At 52.2% G+C, this 18,171-nt stretch overlaps 1 protein-coding gene and 1 long non-coding RNA gene across 3 annotated transcripts; one reads left to right on the forward strand and one right to left on the reverse strand.

Annotated features, from left to right (window-relative positions):
- Positions 1-1,565: 1,565 nt before the first annotated feature.
- Positions 1,566-18,127, forward strand: TFIP11 (tuftelin interacting protein 11). Of its 2 annotated transcripts, none has more exons than XM_061141651.1 (13): positions 1,566-1,917; positions 3,780-3,997; positions 9,725-9,878; positions 10,167-10,323; positions 11,627-11,754; positions 12,102-12,254; positions 13,597-14,124; positions 14,242-14,348; positions 14,929-15,097; positions 15,396-15,639; positions 15,976-16,118; positions 16,479-16,644; positions 17,725-18,127. In XM_061141651.1, exons 2-13 carry the CDS (start codon positions 3,789-3,791, stop codon positions 18,078-18,080), a joined length of 2,514 nt encoding a protein of 837 aa, XP_060997634.1. In that variant the 5' UTR covers positions 1,566-1,917; positions 3,780-3,788; the 3' UTR covers positions 18,081-18,127. The 2 variants fall into 2 exon arrangements, with proteins under 2 accessions (XP_060997634.1, XP_060997635.1); XM_061141652.1 differs by lacking the exon at positions 1,566-1,917 and adding an exon at positions 1,999-2,198.
- LOC133056390 (uncharacterized) lies at positions 16,198-17,904 on the reverse strand. Its single transcript, XR_009692804.1, has 2 exons — positions 17,766-17,904; positions 16,198-16,884 (listed from the first exon to the last, which is right to left on the reverse strand). It is a non-coding gene; the product is annotated as an uncharacterized LOC133056390 (long non-coding RNA).
- Positions 18,128-18,171: the final 44 nt, after the last annotated feature.

Here is an 18,171-nt window from a genome sequence, read left to right on the forward strand (position 1 = left end):
CAGGTCAAGAAGAAACAGTTTAGAACTATACATGGAACAAGAGACTGGTTCCCAATCAGGAAAGGAGTACATCAAAGCTGTATATTGTCACCCTGCTTATTTAACTTATATGCAGAGTACATCATGAGAAATGCTGGGCTGGATGAAGCACAAGCTGGAATCTGCTGGGAGAAATATCAACAACCTCAGATATGAAGATGATACCTCCCTTATAGCAGAAAGTGAAGAAGAACCAAAGAGCCTCTTGAAGTGAAAGAGGAGAGTGAAAAAGTTGGCTTAAAACTCAACATTCAGAAAACTAAGATCATGGCATCCAGTCCCATCACTTCATGGCAAAAAGATGGGCAAACAATAGAAACAGTGGCAGACTTTATTTTCTGGGCTCCAAAATAACTGCAGATGGTGACTGCAGCCATGATATTAAAAGATGCTTGCTCCTTAGAAGAAAAGTTATGACCAACTTAGACAGCATATTAAAAAGCAGAGACATTACTTTGCCAACAAAGGCCCATCTAGCCAAAGCTATGGTTTTTCTAGTAGTCGTGTATGGATGTGAGAGTTGGACTATAAAGAAAGCTGAGCGCTGAAGAATTGATGCTTTTGAACTGTGGTGTTGGAGAAGATCTTGAGAGTCTCTTGGACAGCAAGGAGATCCAACCAGTCTGTCCTAAAGGAAATCATTCCTGAATATTCATTGGAAGGACTGATGCTGAAGCTGAAACTGCAATACTTTGGGCCACCTGATGCAAAGAACTGACTCGTTGGAAAAGACCCTGATGCTGGGAAAGATTGAAGGCAGGAGGAGAAGGGGACGACAGAGGATGAGATGGTTGGATGGCATCAGCGACTCAATGAGTTTGAGTAAACTTGGGGAGTTTACTGGATAGGGAGGCCTGGTGTGCTGCAGTCCATGGGGTCGCCAGGACTGAACTTAGGTCTTTTCATCATACAGATAGAGTGAGAGAAAATAAAAGGTAAAATTAACCTAATTAGGGTGCTAACACTCCCTAAGCGTCTGTTATGTACCAGGTACAGTTTTAACTGCTTACCTATTTTATCGCAACCATTTTGCTTCAAGAAAGGTAATCAATGCCTTGCCTGGGTTCACGTTGTGAAGTGGTGGAGCTGAGATTGGAACTCTAGCGCCTGTGTGCTGACGCGGAGTCCAGAGCTGGTGAGGGTTTCTCTAGGAGTGTCCCTGCTTGTCAGTTCCTTTGATCCCCGGAACCTAGCACATTGTAGGCACTCGGGACATTTTTATTAGATCAGTGAACGGATTTATTTACCAACCTGTTGGAATGGAAGAGAATGCAGAGATTGCCTGGCAGAATACTTGGGAGTTCTAGAGTTTGCCCATATAATCCTTCACTTAATCAAACTCCCGTATAAGACAACCGCTCTGGGCCCACGACGGTGCTTATACTGAGAGACCCGAAGATCCAGGAGACAGTCTATATATGACCTTCTATATTCCTATTTGAATGTCATGTCCCGTCCCACCCCACCGCAAATGTCTCACGCACAACTCTCCCAGGAGCTAGTCTTATATCCCCATTTTGCAGATTTAAACTCTCAGGCTGCCAAAGGAGTCTCCCTCGGCCAGGGTGGCTCGGCGACGTCCGTACCAGTCGTCAGAGGCGGGCGTCACCACGAAGTGGGCGCGACAAAAAACAACAATAACAAACAAAAAAACCCAGCCCTCAGCCGTTCTCGGCCGCGAAAACCTTCACCGTATCAATAGCTCAGATGCTTTAAATCCAAAGCACCCTAGCGTCCCACCACTGCCATGGCAACGAGTGCGTCATATCCGCTGACGTGATGTCATTTCTGGCGCGCCGCATCCGAGTTCCGGCGCCCTAGTGGAGAGTTTCTCGCACAGAGCGGGGCGCTGTGTTTGGTCGGCTGAGCCGGAGAGAGGTAAGCTGGGCCGGGGAGTAGACGGACAGGGGACGCGGGGGGAGTCCGCGCCAGTAGGAGAGGGGGCTCGGGCGCGCGGAAGCGGGTCTCGGCCTCGCCGGTCGCTCTTCCCTTTGGCAGACAGCTCGGCCGCAGCGGGGAGGGGGCGGAGCAGCTCGGGGTCTCCGGGCCGAATTGGACACCGAACCTCCACCGCGGGGCCTGGACGGCGCGGCAGGGATACGCCGAGCCCTGGCTGCAGTCCCACCTGGTTTCGAGCTTCACCAGCCGTGGAACCGAGGGCAAGTTAATTTCTCAGCCTCGTTCTACTGAAATCTGAAGTTCGACGGCGCTAGCAGTACCTCCCTCGTAGAGGTGTCTTGATGCCTATATTGGATTATTGGCGTGAAGCGTCCAGCAAGGTCTTAGCACCTCCTGGGGTCTCTGTAACTCGTGACAGCTCCGTGCTTTTTACCCTGCCCTGTGCCCAAGGAAGCAGCGGTGATCGGCGATTCCCATGTATCTGGGACCTCCCGCCACCTCTGAGCGTATTTCACCCCTTTTCGCGCCTGCATGAGGTTGGGACTGGCAGGACCCAACCATTGCACCAGTGGGTTGAGTAGAGTAAGTAGGGAAAACTTTCCCACAGAGCTGACCAGAGTTTGACCCCGCCTTAGAAGTAGCGAGTTAGCTGTCCCTGCTTTTGGCAACTGCTAGACGGAGGTCACAGCGCTGTCATGCATTCATTGTATTGCCTTGTGGTGTTCCATGCTTGGCACTTGGTCTGCGTTTAATATTCGTACGCTGAGTACCTGGTAGAGTGGGGATTTGAACTAGGGCTGTGTGATTTCAGCATCTGCTTTCACAATCACTTTGCTCCGTGCTAATCCAGTAATAGGTGGGGCCATAGACCTAATCGTGGGACTAGAGTAACAAGCACTTACTGTGAGCTAAGTGTTTTGAAAGAGCCATCTCATTGATTCTGCCTCACAAGCCTTCTCTAAGGTTGGTACTGTAGTTAATACACTTAAGAGACAGCTGAATCTCATCACCCAGCTACCCTGAGTTGATTGATGCATTCCGGTTCACAGATGTGTGCTGTTTTAAGGTCCTGTTCATAATCACTACTGCCTTCTAGCACCTCAAAAGGGGTTCCTGTCTGGAGAGGAAAACCTGAGGGTCATATTTAAGTGTTTTCTAAAAAAAGAAATCACTTTGTTCAACTGTTATAAGTCCAGATGAAATTCTTCACTCAGTAATAGAAAAAAATAATGTCCAGGAAGATGTTTGCCTCATTTGTGAGGCAATAATACGTAGAATAACATCCTTAAGTTGTTTTTCCGTGGTTTTTGTGTATGTGTGTGTGGTTGACGTTTGACAACACTGAGAAGGAAATACGTGCTTAACCACATGGACTGTTGAGACTGGTCTTTTTTGTTGTTTTTTTACTACCCGTTTTCTAAAATATGTTTTTAGTGTCTGCTTTATTGAGTTGTAACAGTGACTGTAGTGAATTTTCGTTTGGAGGACGTTGGGGGGGCAGCAGGGAGTAGCAGCCGACAGGGCAGCGTTCTGCTGCTGCCCCCAGGACTTGTCACTGCTGCTGCTAAGTCACTTCAGTCGTGTCCGACTCTGTGCGACCCCATCCCTGGGATTTTCCAGGCAAGAACACTGGAGTGGGTTGCCATTTCCTTCTCCAATGCATAAAAGTGAAAAGTGAAAGTGAAGTCGCTCAGTCGTGTCCAACTCTTCGCGACCCCATGGACTGCAGCCTACAGGCTCCTCCGTCCATGGGATTTTCCAGGCAAGAGTACTGGAGTGGGGTGCCATTGCCTTCTCCAAGGACTTGTCACAGACCGTGCCTTTTCTCTTCCTCCCTTCAGTGACAGGCCATGTCGCTGTCCCACTTGTACCGGGACGGGGAAGGCCACATGGATGATGACGAGGATGAGCGGGAGAACTTTGAGATCACCGACTGGGATCTCCAGAATGAATTCAACCCCAACCGGCAGCGCCACTGGCAGACCAAGGAAGAGGCCACCTACGGAGTGTGGGCAGAGCGAGACTCGGACGAGGAGAGGCCCAGCTTTGGAGGCAAACGGTATGGCTGGCGTGGACCGCTTTCCCCAGGCGTTGGGGAGCTACCCCGCCAAGTACGCTTCTCTCCTGGCTTCCCCGAGCCCCTGAGCTGTGACCTCAGCCAGGGAGCCCAGTTCCTCCTCCGGACAGAGCACTGCGGTCTCACTGACCGGTCATCAGTTAGTGTGGAGTGAGCGATTCTGTGTCTCCAGCTTTGTGCCGCAGCCCCAGTCCTTCCCTCCCAGGAGCCCAGACGCTTGAGGATGGAGGCAGGCTCACAAATGGAAGTTTGTAACTGATGTAGGACCAGAGGGGGAGTACTTTTTCTGGTGTGTGACCTGTTCTGAGAGGTCAGGGAAGATTGGTCGGGGACACACGGAAGCAGAGGCCCTTGATGGGAAGAGTAGGGCGTCCAAGAGGATGTGAGTGGTCTTGTGGGGAGATGGGGGAGAAGGTGAGGAGGAGACTGGGTCTGTGCAGAGCGGGAAGATGTGGTGGGAGGAGTGTGTGCAGAGAAGGCCCTGTGAAGCCAGAGTGGAAGGGGGGCTCTGTGAGGAGGCCTGGGCGGTGGTCTGGGAAGAGGTGGTGGAGACTGGGCCGGGAAGGCGGCCAGGGGCTGGGGGTTCAGGCCGAAAGCCTCCTCCTCCTTGGTGTGAAGTCGTGTGGGGGGGCTGCAGCGTGCTTGACCACAGCGTGTAGCAGACTGAGGTTTGTCTCCGTGTCCCCACCTGAAGCCTGGAATCTCCAGCCCATTGAGACCATACATTTTTCACAAAGGAGACAGGGAGAAAGAGCAGAGATCAGTTCAGCCTCTTTTCATCTGGCAAGAAATGTTAACAGTGGATGATGACTAGATCACAAGGCAGGAGTGTATGATCGTAGGATAGTAACAGCAGCCAGAACCTACGGGCTCCTCACAGGCCCGGTCTCACTGACCTTATGAGAAAGGCATCAGTATTATCATCCCGTTTTACAGATTAAGAAACGGCAGCTGAGCCACGCGGCTAAGCTGTGAGAATCGGGGTCTGTCTGACTCTGGAGTTGGGCTCTTATATGGCATCTCTTAGGGAAAAATTCCTCTGTGGATCTTATTGCCACAGGGATGTTTATTTACTTGGTTAGTCATTTTAGAAAGCATCACTTTATTTTGCAGTATTCCTGGGCTTTTTCATTGGACTCTTTTCACTCTTCTTTTAACCACAGAATACAGAGCTATCAGCTCCAGTTTATACAAAGGGGAGCTGTGATTAAGAACTTACTGTCAGTACCGTTCTTGAGGCAGTCAGATAAAATCAGTACTTTCCATCTCACAGAGTTCATTTCTTAGGTATTTTAGTTTTCATAAATACATTTAATGAGCACGAGCTTTTCTAAGAATCTGATAAAATTGCTGACATACTTGCCATTCATATAATCACCCTTAAATGTATTTTATTTATTTATGATTTTGACTTATGAAAATGTCTTTTCTTATTTGATTTTTGTACTTGAAATAGTGTCTAAAACAAATTTTGGCGGGGGGTGTGGGGGAGTATTGTTAACTTAAAATGTTGTGTTAGTTTCATGTGTAGAGCAAAGTGAATCAGTTATATATTTACATGTATATATTTATATACATATATATGTATATATTTATACATATAAATACATGGAGAGACGCTCTTTTTCAGATACCTTTCCTATATAGGTTGTTACACAGTATTGAGTAGAGTTCTCTGTGCTACACAGTCAGTCCTTATCTGTTTTATACGTGTGTGTGTGTGTGTGTGTGTGTGTTAACCCTAATCTCTTAATTTATCCTTCCTCCCACATTTTCCCTTTGGCAGCTGTAAGTTTGATTTCGAGATCTGTGAGTCTATCTTGGAAACAAGTTCATTTGTGTCATTTTTAAAATTAGATTCCACAGATAAGTGATGTCATATATTTGTCTTGCTGTGTCATAGTTCCCTTAGTAATGTAATCTAGGTCCGTATATGTTGCTGCAAGTGGCATTGGTTCATTATTTTTAATGACCAAGTAATATTCCATCACATACATGATTATACCACATCTCTACCCACTCATCTGTTGATGGACATTTAGGTTGCTTCCACGCCCTGGCTGTTGTAAATGGTGCTGCGGTGGGCATTGGGATGCGTGTGTCTTTTTCTTTTTCAGTGTTTATTTAGCTGCCTTGGGTCTTCGTTGCGGCACTTCGAGCTCAGTAGCTGTGGTGTGAGGACTGACTTGCCTGCATCTTACGGGATTTAAGTTTCCCCAACTGGGGATCAAACCTGTGTCCCCTGCATCACAAGGCTGATTCTTAACCACGGGCCCATCCGGGAGGTCCCGGGGTGCACGTATCTTTTTGAATTTTGGTTTCCCATGGGTATATACCCAGGCGTGGTATTGCTGGATCGTATGATGGCTCTGCTTTTAGTCTTTTAAGGCACCTCACACTGTACTCCATAGTGGCGGCACCAGTTAACATTCCCACCAACAGTTGTAGGAGGGTTCCCCTTTTCTCCACACCCTCTAGCATTTGTTGTTTGTAGCTTTTTTGATGATGGTCATTCTGATTGGTGTGAGGTGATATCTTATTGAAGTTTTGATTTGCATTTCTCTAATAATTAGCAATGTTGGGCATCTTTTCAATTGCCTTTTAGCCAGCTGTGTGTCTTTGGAGAAATGTCTATTTAGGCTCCTGCCCATTGGGTTTTTTTTTTTTAAATATTGAGCTGCCTGAGCTATTTGTAGATTTTGGAAATTAATCCCTTGTTGGTCGCATCTTTTGCAAATATTTTCTCCCAGTTTGTGAGTTGTCTTTTCATTTTGTTTATGTTTTCTTTGCTGCGCAAAAGCTTTTGAGATTAATTGGGTCCCCTTTGATTATTTTTGTTTTTATTTCCATTACTCTTTAGAGTTGAATGTTGAGTTTTAAGCTTTGAAGCTGGAGTTTTAAGCCAGCTTTTTCAATCTCCTCTTTCACCTTCATCAAGAGGCTCGTTAGTTCTTATTCACTTTTTGCCATAAGGGTGGTGTCAACTGCATATCTGAGGTTGTTGATATTTCTCCCAGCAATCTTGATTCCACCTTGTGCTTCATTCAGCCTGGCATTGCCCATGATGTACTCTTGCACATAAATTAAATAAGCAGGGTGACAATATACAGCCTTGACGTACTTCTTTCCCAGTTTGGAACCAGTCCATTGTTCCATGTCCAGTTCTAACTGTTGCTTCTTGACCTGCATACAGATTTCTCAGGAGACAGGTTGGTGGTCTGGTATTCCTATCTCTTAAGAATTTTCCACAGTTTGTTGTAATCCACAACAAAGGATTTAGCAAAATCAGTAAAGCAGAAGTAGGTGTTTTTTCTGGAATTCTCTCGCTTTTTTGATGAGCCAGTGGATGTTGGCAGTATGATCGCTGGTTCCTCTGCCTTTTCTAAATCCAGGTTGAACATCTGGAAGTTCTCGGTTCATGTATTGTTGAAGCCTAGCTTGGAGAATTTTGAACATTACTTTGCTATCATGTGAAATGAGGGCATTTGTGTGGCAGTTTGAGCATTCTTTGGCATTGCCTTTCTTTGGGATTGGAATGAAAATTGACCTTTTCTAGGAATAGTCCCATGGTCACTGCTGAGTTTTCCAAATTTGTTGGCATATTGAGTGCAGCACTTTCACAGCATCATCTTTCAGGATTTGAAATAACTCAGTTGGAATTCCATCACCTCCACTAGCTTTGTTTGTAGTGATGGCTCCTAAGGCCCACTTGACTTCCCATGCCAGGATGTCTGGCTCTAGGTGAGTGATCACACCATCGTGATTATCTGGGTCGTGAAGATCTTTTTTCTATAGTTCTTCTGTGTATTCTTGTCACCTCTTCTTCTGTTAGGTCCATACCATTTCTGTCCTTTATTGTGCCCATCTTTGCGTGAAATGTTCTCTTAGTGTCTCTGATTTTCTTGAAGAGATCTCTAGTCTTTCCCATTCTATTGTTTTCCTCTGTTTCTTTGACTTGATCACTTAGGTAGGCTTTCTTATCTCTCCTTGCTGTTCTTTATAACTCTGCATTCAAATGGGTGTATCTTTCCTTTTCTCCTTTGCCTTTCACTTCTCTCTTCACAGCTATTTGTAAGGCCTCCTCAGACAGCCATTTTGCCTTTTTGCATTTCTTTTTCTTGGGGATGGTTTTGATTACTGCCTCTTGTTCAGTGTTAGGAACCTCCATCCGTAGTTCTTGGGGCTATGGAGATCTAATAGATCTAATTAGATCTATGGCGATTAGATTTCAGATCTAATTCCTTGAATCTGTTTGTCACTTCCACTGTATAATTGTTAAGGGCTTTGATTTAGGTCATACCACATGGTTTTCCCTACTTTCTTCGATTTAAGTCTGAGTTTTGTAATAAAGTGTTCATGGTCTGAGCCACAGTCAGCTCCCAGTCTTGTTTTTGCTGACTGTATACAGCTTCTCCATCTTCAGCTGCAAAGAATATAATCCATCTGATTTCAGTGTTGACCATCTAGTGATGTCCATGTGTAGAGTCTTCTCTTGTGTTGTTGAAAACGGGTGTTTGCTATGACCAGTGCGTTCTCTTGGCAGAACTCTGTTAGCCTTTCCCTGTTCCCTTTTGTACTCCAAAGTCAAACTTGGCTGCTACTCTGGGTGTCTCTTGTCTTCCTACTTTTACATTCCAGTCCCCTGTGATGAAAAGGACATCTTTTTTTGGTGTTAGTTCTGGAAGGTCTTATAGGTCATCATAGAAGTGTTGAACTTCAGCTTCTTCAGCCTTACTGGTTGGGGCATAGACTTGGATTACTGTGATACTGAATTGTTTGCCTTGGAAACGAACAGAGATCATTCTGTCATTTTAGAGGTTGCATCCAAGTACTGCATTTCAGACTCTTCTGTCGAGTATGAGGGCTACTTCATTTCTTTTAAAGGATTCTTGCCCACAGTAGTAGATATAATAGTCATCTGAATTAAATACACCCATTCCCATCCATTTTAGTTCATCGATTCCAGAAATTTCAGTGTTCACTCTTGCTATCTCCTGTTTGACAACTTCCAATTTACTTTTATTATCATTTGAGCCACCAAGGAAGTCTTATTATCATCAGTAATTATGATTACTGATGTTTGAATGTGTTCCTCCATTTTACTAGTAATATTAACAGGCTTTATTTCTTAAACCTTTCCTGCCTTAACTGAATTTACCAAGTTATCTTTTTTAAGTATTAATTAACTTCTGGCCACACTGGGTCTTTGTTGCGCAGGCTTTCGCTAACTGAGATGGGGGCTGCTGTCTAGTCGTGGTGCCTGGGCTTCTCATTGCTGTGGCTTCTTTAGTTGCAGAGCATGGGCTCGAAGGTATGTGGGCTTAGTTGCCCATGGCATATGGGATCTTCCCAGACTGGAGACTGAACCTGTGTCCCCTGTGTGGGCAGGCAGATTCTTAACCACTGGACCACCAGGAAAGTCCTCAAGTTATTGTAATGTATTAAAGGAAAAGTGGACAGTCACATCATACTTAGAATTTTTAGTCAACTCTACACTGTCAGTGGTAAGTCTGAAGTCACAGAGTTGACACATCAGGTCAAAGTGTCAAATGTGGTTACAGGGGAGCCGGATCTGGGGCACTGACGATAGGAGTCAGCGTTACCCATTTAAAATGGATCCCACGAGGTCCGCCCTGAGGAGCTCCCAGGCCAGTGACGTTGGCCTGAGAGAGTTCTTACAGACCCCCTGGACCTTGTGTTTGCCCACAGGGCCCGTGACTACTCGGCACCTGTCAACTTCATCAGTGCGGGGCTCAAGAAAGGGGCGGCAGAGGAGGCGGAGCTGGAGGACTCCGACGATGAAGAGAAACCCGTGAAGCAGGATGAATTTCCTAAAGATTTCGGACCAAAGAAGTTAAAAACGGTAGCATCTTTATTGAAGGGCTGTGACCTTAGTAATGTCCCCAGTAGGTCGCTGTGGCTCTGGCATCTGCTGGGGTGGGGGCTTTCTGCTGGAGGCCGGTTGTGTGGGTCTCCCTGTGGGAGCAGGTTTCCCCGAGGGGAGGCTGTGCCAGGCCGTCTTTGCTCTGTCCTGAGACATCACTGGTGTCTGTGTGGCTTGTAGGATACTTCTCACAGTGCTCTGTGGCTGCCCGGCCATGGTCCCATCAGCCAAGCTTGCTTGCTTAGGTTTTTCCTTCTTTGTTTTCAGGGTGGCAATTTTAAGCCCAGCCAGAAAGGTTTTGCAGGAGGAACCAAGTCTTTCATGGATTTCGGCAGCTGGGAAAGACACACAAAAGGAATCGGACAGAAGCTTCTTCAGAAAATGGGCTACGTCCCTGGAAGGGGCTTGGGGAAGAATGCTCAAGGTGTGGTGGCCTGCCCCTGGGGCTCGGACTGGGCGGGCAGGGAGGGGCGTGGTCTGCCTGTCCTCTTCTTTGTTGCTTCTCTGCCAGCGTGTCCAAGCTCCGAGCTTTATCAAAACTCCAGTTACATAAAACGCCGTACTTCAGCTTGAGGGAGAGGTCAGGGTTAATACAGCCTGATGGGCTGAAAACAAGCTGCTTTCTGGCCTGCCCAGTGTTTCTAAAAAGTCAGATCAGTTGCCAGTATTTAAAAATCAACAGTTTCTCCTAGGTCGTAGATAAGCTATGGTTTAGGAGATTGGCAAGGATTGGGTTAGCTGACAGCTCCTGCCCTGGTCAGCCCCCACAGCTTCCTTATTCTGGAAGCTGTCTCCGCATCACGGCCCACTATCCTTGTTCATGTTACTGTCCCTGGGCTCTGCTCACAAAGGGGCAAGATAGATAACTTAGCTGCATGAAAAAGCCATGGACTTGAGTGAAGATAGAAAAGGTGGCCTGGAGTGAGAGTGAAGGCTGTTCTAATTTGGGAGCTCAACAGTACCAGCTGGCAAGGGTGTGGTGGGGCAGTTCTTCACTGAAATGCTGTAGTTCTGTTTGTAAACTTTTTAAAAAGAAAAATGCATTTATTTCCAAGGCACAAACATAGTATAGAGCAAAGCAAGCGTAGGCGATGGGAACTATCAATATGAAATTTTATATGAATGTAATACGTATGAGTGATGAGTGATAGTCGCTCAGTTGTGTCCAACTCTTGTGACCCCATGGACTATACCCACCAGGCTCCTCTGTCCGTGGAATTCTCCAGGCAAGAATACTGGAGCGGGTTGCCATTTCCTTCTCCAGGGGATCTTCCCGACTCAGGGATCGAACCCTGGTCTCCTGCACTGCAGGCAGATTCTTTCCCAGCTGAGCCACCAGGGAAGCATGTGTGTAATACATATATATACAACATAATAAAAAAACAGATGGAGTTTAAATGGCAGCCCCACCTCTCTTCAATCAGAATCAACATATTATTCTTCCGTGTTAATAGGCTTCCAGGTGAACAGGGTGTGCCGGAGTCAGTTATGACTCCAGCCGCTAAATAAGTGAACCCGGTGGAAGGGGAGCCTGTGCTCAGGCCTAAGTGCGCTCCTGTCGGCACATTGCTCCGTGGCACCGGCAGAAGGACTGTGTGGGGCGGGCAGGAGCGGCTCCGCTTCCGGGCGGCGTGCTGCCCCGTGGAAGGACCAGGGAGCAGGTCTCCCAAGTGGTGCACCCGCACTCGACGGCGGCCACTCACGTCTGTCTCTCTGAAATTCCTCAGGCATCATTAACCCGATCGAGGCCAAGCAGAGGAAGGGGAAGGGCGCAGTGGGGGCGTATGGCTCGGAGCGCACCACGCAGGCCCTGCAGGACTTCCCCGTGGTCGACTCGGAAGAGGAGGCTGAGGAGGTGAGTCGGGAGGCGGCCCGGCTGGCCTGTGCGCCTGTAGGTCGGGGTTGGTCTGTCTGCTCGTTCGTTAGGTCAGCCAGCGTCCGGGGTTCAGGGGTCGATCTCACACTGCACCAGATATAGGGCAGAGGCTGCTGTCCGCCGTCAGCAGGGGACACAGTACACGCGTAACCAAAGTGTGGTCAGAAATGGGGGTGTGGGGCAGGGTCTCGCCTTTGTAGGGGGAGTGGGTATCAGGCAGCCTCCTCCGAGGGGTCAGTGTCACAGGGCACCATCCTCAGCACGGACCCGTGTGGAGGTCTTAGCAGCCCTTTCGTCTTCTGATGGACCGTGTCCCTCTGACTCAGGAATTTCAGAAGGAGCTGAGCCAGTGGAGGAAAGACCCTAGCGGAAGCAAAAAGAAGCCCAAGTATTCCTACAAGACCGTGGAAGAGCTGAAAGCCAAGGGCAGGATTAGCAAGAAGCTCAGCGCTCCCCAGAAGGAGCTTTCCCAGGTCAAGGTAGGTGCCCGTAGATGCCGGCCCAGGATGGGGTCTGGGAGACGCAGTTACCGCACACACCAGAGGCGGTCACTTGCTCGTAAGGTTCCTGTGGGTCTTCTGTGCGGGGGGTGGGAGGGTGAGCGCGTGCGCTTTATCGTGTGTAGAGCCTCTGTCCACTCCCTGCACTCAGGCTCGTCCTTGTCCGCGCCCCTCATATGACAGTGCTAAACCGACTCACGTTCCCAGCTTTCTGGGGCTGCCAGTTGCTGCTATTCTCCTGCTAGACCTGGAACATCTCTGGATTGGTCTGGGGCAGGTTACTTTGTGCATAAAGCCTTGTCTGTGCTGTGGACAGTTCTTAAAGCTAGATTCCTAGAAGTGCGGTCGCCAGGTTCAAGCATTGGAAGCTCTTTCAGTCTCTGACCAGGAGGGGCCCTCGGGGCATCCCCGCGTGGCCTCTTAAGGTGACTGGATGTTCGGCCGTCGTGTGCAGGACAGGTTTTCCCGTCACTGTCCCGGGGTTCAGGGGACAGGTGTCTGCTTCAGGAGGTCAGTGTGTGTCACAGACTGAGTACGGTGGGTTCGCCAAGGTCAGGTGTCAGGTCCTCTGGGGACCTGGCAGGAAGTGCGGCGGCCAGGCCGCAGCTGGAGCCTTTGCGGCCACGGGTCTGAGCGGGCCCAAGCGCTGCAGCGGAGGTGAACATCTTCGCAGGTGTTCCAGTTCCGGTGGCCCCGGGCCGCAGTCTTGCCTCAGGCGACGGCGACACTTCTGTTTCAGTGCCGTCCTGTCCCATTCCTCAGTCTGCCCCAGACACTGACATTACCTCGTGTCCTTGGTTGCCTCTGGGGTGTTTGTGTGTTTCATGTTTTTACATTAAAAAACAAAACAACTCTTACTACAGAGCAGTATGCACTACCTTTTAGACAATTGCAAAATGGAGGCAAAAGTATTAACACTTTTATTTCCCACAAATGACCAGTTTTAACACCTGTGATGTGTATCTTTTCAGGTCTTTTTGTCAAAATGTGCGTTTTTTACCAAGGTATTTTTGACTGTGTTTGTTGTGTTATTGCCTGCTTTAATCGGTACAGCCTCTACTCTTGTATGAAAATAGAGTTTCATCTCAGTGAGTCCCCATTAGTATGTCATCAGTTTTCCATCTGGTCTGTCCAGAGGCCTCAGGCGAGGGCTTGTCCCGCCGTCCCTGGTGGTCGGCCCCGGGCCTCCGCTGAGCCCGGACCCCGCTCTGAGAATCACCACCCTTCCCCAGCTCCGCCGAGCGGTGCTCACAGGCTCCCGTGTGCGCGTCTTTCGGGGCGGCGGCGGCGCGCCCTCACCCGCGGCCCCTCCCCCTCCCAGGTCATAGACATGACGGGCCGGGAGCAGAAGGTCTACTACAGCTACAGCCAGATCAGCCACAAGCACGGCGTCCCCGACGACGGGCTCCCGCCGCAGGCGCAGCTGCCGCCCCCGCCCGGCAAGGAGGCCCGGGCGCCCGGCTTCGCGCTGCCCGAGCTGGAGCACAACCTGCAGCTGCTCATCGAGCTGACGGAGCAGGAGATCATCCGCAACGACCGGCAGCTGCAGTACGAGCGGGACGTGGTGGTGAACCTGACGCACGAGCTGGAGAAGGCGGCGGGGGCGCTGCAGCAGGAGCAGCGGGCCATCGCCAGCCTCAGCGAGGTGCTGGCGCTGGTGGAGGAGTGCGAGCGGCGCCTGCAGCCCGGCTGCGGCGACCCGCTCACCCTGGACGAGTGCGCACGCGTCTTCCAGACGCTGCGGGACAAGTACTACGAGGAGTACCGGATGTCCGACCGCGTGGACCTGGCCGTGGCCATCGTCTACCCGCTCATGAAGGACTACTTCAAGGACTGGGACCCCCTCAAGGTGAGCGGGCCGGGGAGGCTGCCGCGCCGCCTCTTGCCCAGGGCGGCCCGGCCTCCAGATGGTCCAGAGGGCAAGGGGCCGGTAGGCCGCTCTCAGCCGCCGTGTCTTCCTCTGCAGGACTGCACCTACGGCACGGAGACCATCTCCAAGTGGAAGGGCCTCCTGGAGAACGACCAGCTCCTGTCGCACGGCGGGCAGGACCTCTCGGCTGATGCCTTCCACAGGTGCTCCCGGGGGGCATGGAAGGAGCGATCAGGCTGGACGGCGGGGTTCGGCCTGTGTGGGCCCCAGGGCACCTGCGGGCGCCGCTCCGGGAACTTAGCGCACTTGGCGAGGGGAGGGTGAGCAAATCTGAGCATCTGCTTGTCCTGCTTGCCCGGCTCGCCCGGGAGTGAGGCAGGGCCGGTCTCCAGGAAGGGACAAGGTGGGTGGTAACGGAGCGGACAGATACAGCCCGGCTGAGAATGAATGACAAGGGGGCCACCTGTGTGCACACGTGTGGGTGCAGGTGGAGGTACAGGTCTCAGAGGGTGATGCTGAAGCCGTGACCCAAGTGAGGGGGTCGGCTCTGCAGTAGAGCCCCAGGTGGGGAAGCACACGACCCCTGGGGGGCTTGTGAGCCCCCAGCCGCCCCGCCAGGGAGGCTGAGTGGGAGCCATGAGAGCTGCAGGCCGGCGATCGTTTCCTGACGGGAGGGCCCTGCTGTTGCATGTCCACAGTCCTGCCCCAGAGGTGGGGGCGGGGGTGCCCTGGTCAGTGGGACCAGACAGGCGTATAACCAGTGTTTGCTCCGCCCGCTGGCAGGCTGATCTGGGAGGTCTGGATGCCATTTGTCCGGAGCATTGTCGCACAGTGGCAGCCGAGGAACTGCGACCCAATGGTGGACTTCCTGGACAGCTGGGCGCCCCTCATCCCCGTGTGGGTGCTGGACAACATCCTGGAGCAGCTCATCTTCCCCAAGTTGCAGAAGGAGGTGGGCCCTCGGGGGGAGGGGCCGGGGTCGGGCAGCACTTGTCTGCAGTGGCTGTCATGTCAGCCCCAGCCTGTTCCTCAAAGCCCCCTTTGTGGGGCATTCATTTACTTGGTTTCTTTAATGACTTAGAATTGTACCATTTCTGAGACTTAATACAAATTTCATAGTTATATTGGTGGCTGAGTGTCCCTGTCCAATCTAGACTCTCCCCCCACACGTATGCTCAGCCAGCAGGGCATCATCTGCCCATGCCCCCCAACGGCTGCGTGAACTCAGGCCCCCCACGCTCCCCCTGCAGGTGGAGAGCTGGAACCCGTTGACAGACACTGTGCCCATCCACTCGTGGGTCCACCCGTGGCTGCCACTCATGCAGGCGCGCCTGGAGCCGCTCTACTCCCCTATCCGCAGCAAGCTGGCCAGCGCCCTGCAGAAGTGGCATCCCAGCGACTCCTCGGCCAAGCTCATCCTCCAGCCCTGGAAAGACGTCTTCACCCCCGGCTCCTGGGAGGCCTTCATGGTTAAGAACATCGTGCCCAAGCTGGGTAAGGAGTCGGGGAAACCCACCCGCAGCACAGCCACGTCCAGCGCAGACTTCTCCCCTGAGAGGTGCAGTTCTGTGCCCAGAGCCCGAGTGTACCTGGGCCTTTCTGCCTCGCCTGGTCAGCTTCCGCCTGCCTCCCGAGCTCTGGTTTGGGCCTCTGGTGACAGGGCAGCCACAGGGGTCCTCAAACTTCTGTCCCACTGGATTCTAAGAGCTAATTCTGGATTAGGGAAGGAAACGGCTTTTAAGAATTCCCATGTCAAGAGCTTAAACGCAACCTTTAACAGCAGCTTGAAGGCGGACATTGGTTGTGCCTGAGGCTGGGCTTCTCTTGCAGGGATGTGCCTCGGGGAGCTGGTCGTCAACCCCCACCAGCAGCACATGGACGCCTTCTACTGGGTCATCGACTGGGAGGGGATGGTCTCCGTCTCCAGCCTGGTGGGTCTCCTCGAAAAGCACTTCTTCCCCAAGTGGCTGCAGGTGAGCCCCACGTCAGCTTGCGGGGTGCGGGGGGAAAGCTGGGGTGACTGGGGTCACAGGAGAGGAAACTACACGGGTGGGCAGGGCACAGTGCGCACCCTTTATTGAGCACTTGCCACAGGGGGCCAAGCACCCGGCCTCCATCATCCCTGATCCTCAGAGCGGCCCGAGGGTGGGGGTGGGAGGCCAAGACGCAGCGTCTATGTGCAGGGCCCTGCGCTGCTGAGCTGACCCCCTTCAGCCCCTCAAACCCTGCAAGTGTCACCAGCTTGTAGCCCGGGACCCAGATGAGCAAGTGGAAGCTGTGCTCCCGCCTGCCGCCGCGGCGGACTCGGCTCCTCACCTGTGTCCTCTGGGCAGGTGCTGTGTTCCTGGCTGAGCAACAGCCCCAATTACGAGGAGATCACCAAGTGGTACCTGGGCTGGAAGTCCATGTTCTCGGACCAAGTGCTGGCGCACCCGTCCGTCAAGGACAAGTTCAACGAGGCTCTTGACATCATGAACAGGGCGGTGTCCTCCAATGTCGGTGAGTGGCGCACGCTAAGCCCGAGCTCAGGCCCTGTGGGCTCCAGGACGCGGCCCCTCCACAGTCACTTAGCCCACAGCTGCCCCCCGGCTCCTGCGGCCGAGAGGAGCGCTGTCCACGAACGAGGCGCACATGAGCCGGGCCCACCTCGTCATCACTGTGCTGGCGGCTCCTCGGAGCGTCTGCCCGGCCGGAGCGTGGTGGCCCCTCTAACACTTAGGAGTTAACCCGTCGTCTGTCCTGTAAAACAGGAGCGAGGCCCCACTTCCAGGTCTCCGTAAGGACCCAGGGGCGCAGGGTGACTGACTGCGGACCGCGCTCAGTACAGGTGGTGTCTGGTGCGTCCGGAGGAGGCCGCTGACTGCTCAGTTACTACCTACCCCTGGGTGATACTCAGCTCTCGGGAGGTCCCGCTGCCTGGTGGGTCTCGGGGCCCCTCAGCCAGTCCCAAGTCAGAGTGTGCTCGCCTCCGAACAGAGCCGCCAAGCACCTGGTCTGACTGTCTTTCACAGACGAGGTCACGGAGTGGCAGCTGGGCTGTAATTTCTATTTAATTCTTCCTGCTTAGCCTATCACAGGATGACACAGACCGCATACTGTGTTTAGTGAGGTGACCCCTGCTCACCCAGGCCTCCTGGGGACACCAGGGAGCCTCTCTCTGCTCATACCCCAGACCTCCTCCTTGGCCACCCTGACCGCGAGTCTCTGGAACATTCTCCCCTCCGGACCCCTCAGTACCACTGGGCATTTGGGGACCCTTCATTTGTGTTTCAGCCCCCCAGATACATCTATTGATAGTGTTGGCCTTATGTTTTCAGGGTTCTGAAACCTTTGGGGATGTGTGGGGTGAAAGCCCTAGCAAGTGGGAAACAGTGATGACTGTCAGGGTTGTTGAGTGTTTAATAATTTCTGGCCATTAGGAATGAACCAGAAATTCTAACGTGGCAGCAGCCAGCTGTCCACCCGCCCAGGGCGCCTGGGGCTCTGTCGGTGGCGGGCCGTAAGGCGCCCCGGGCCCGGGTCGGTGCCTGGGTGTCTGTGGTTGGGCTCCGCACCTCACCCCGCCTCCGCGTCTCGCAGGTGCCTACATGCAGCCCGGCGCGCGCGAGCACATCGCCTACCTCACACACACGGAGCGGAGGAAGGACTTCCAATACGAGGCCATGCAGGAGCGGCGCGAGGCTGAGAACATGGCCCAGCGGGGCATCGGCGTGGCTGCCAGCGCCGTGCCCATGAATTTCAAGGACCTCATCGAGACCAAGGCTGAGGAGCACAACATCGTCTTCATGCCAGTCATCGGGAAGCGGCACGAGGGCAAGCAGCTATACACCTTCGGCCGCATCGTCATCTACATCGACCGGGGCGTGGTGTTCGTGCAGGGCGAGAAGACCTGGGTGCCCACCTCGCTGCAGAGCCTCATCGACATGGCCAAGTAGGCCGCGCCTGCCATGGGGCGCGCGGGGAATAAACGGTGTCTGCATCAGAGCCGGTGTGCTCCCTGCTCTCTGAGGGCGCCCCGCTGGCGCC

The sequence above is a fragment of the Dama dama genome, chromosome 5 (genome assembly GCF_033118175.1).
Source record: "Dama dama isolate Ldn47 chromosome 5, ASM3311817v1, whole genome shotgun sequence".
NCBI lineage: Eukaryota > Metazoa > Chordata > Mammalia > Artiodactyla > Cervidae > Dama > Dama dama.

Coding starts and splice junctions, on each gene's coding strand:
- TFIP11 (XM_061141651.1), top strand. CDS start 3,789: ATGTCGCTGTCCCACTTGTACCGGGACGGGGAAGGCCACATGGATGAT. Junction 14,349..14,928: donor TCGGCTGATGCCTTCCACAG/GTGCTCCCGGGG, acceptor GCCCGCTGGCAG/GCTGATCTGGGAGGTCTGGA. Junction 16,119..16,478: donor TCTTCCCCAAGTGGCTGCAG/GTGAGCCCCACG, acceptor TCCTCTGGGCAG/GTGCTGTGTTCCTGGCTGAG.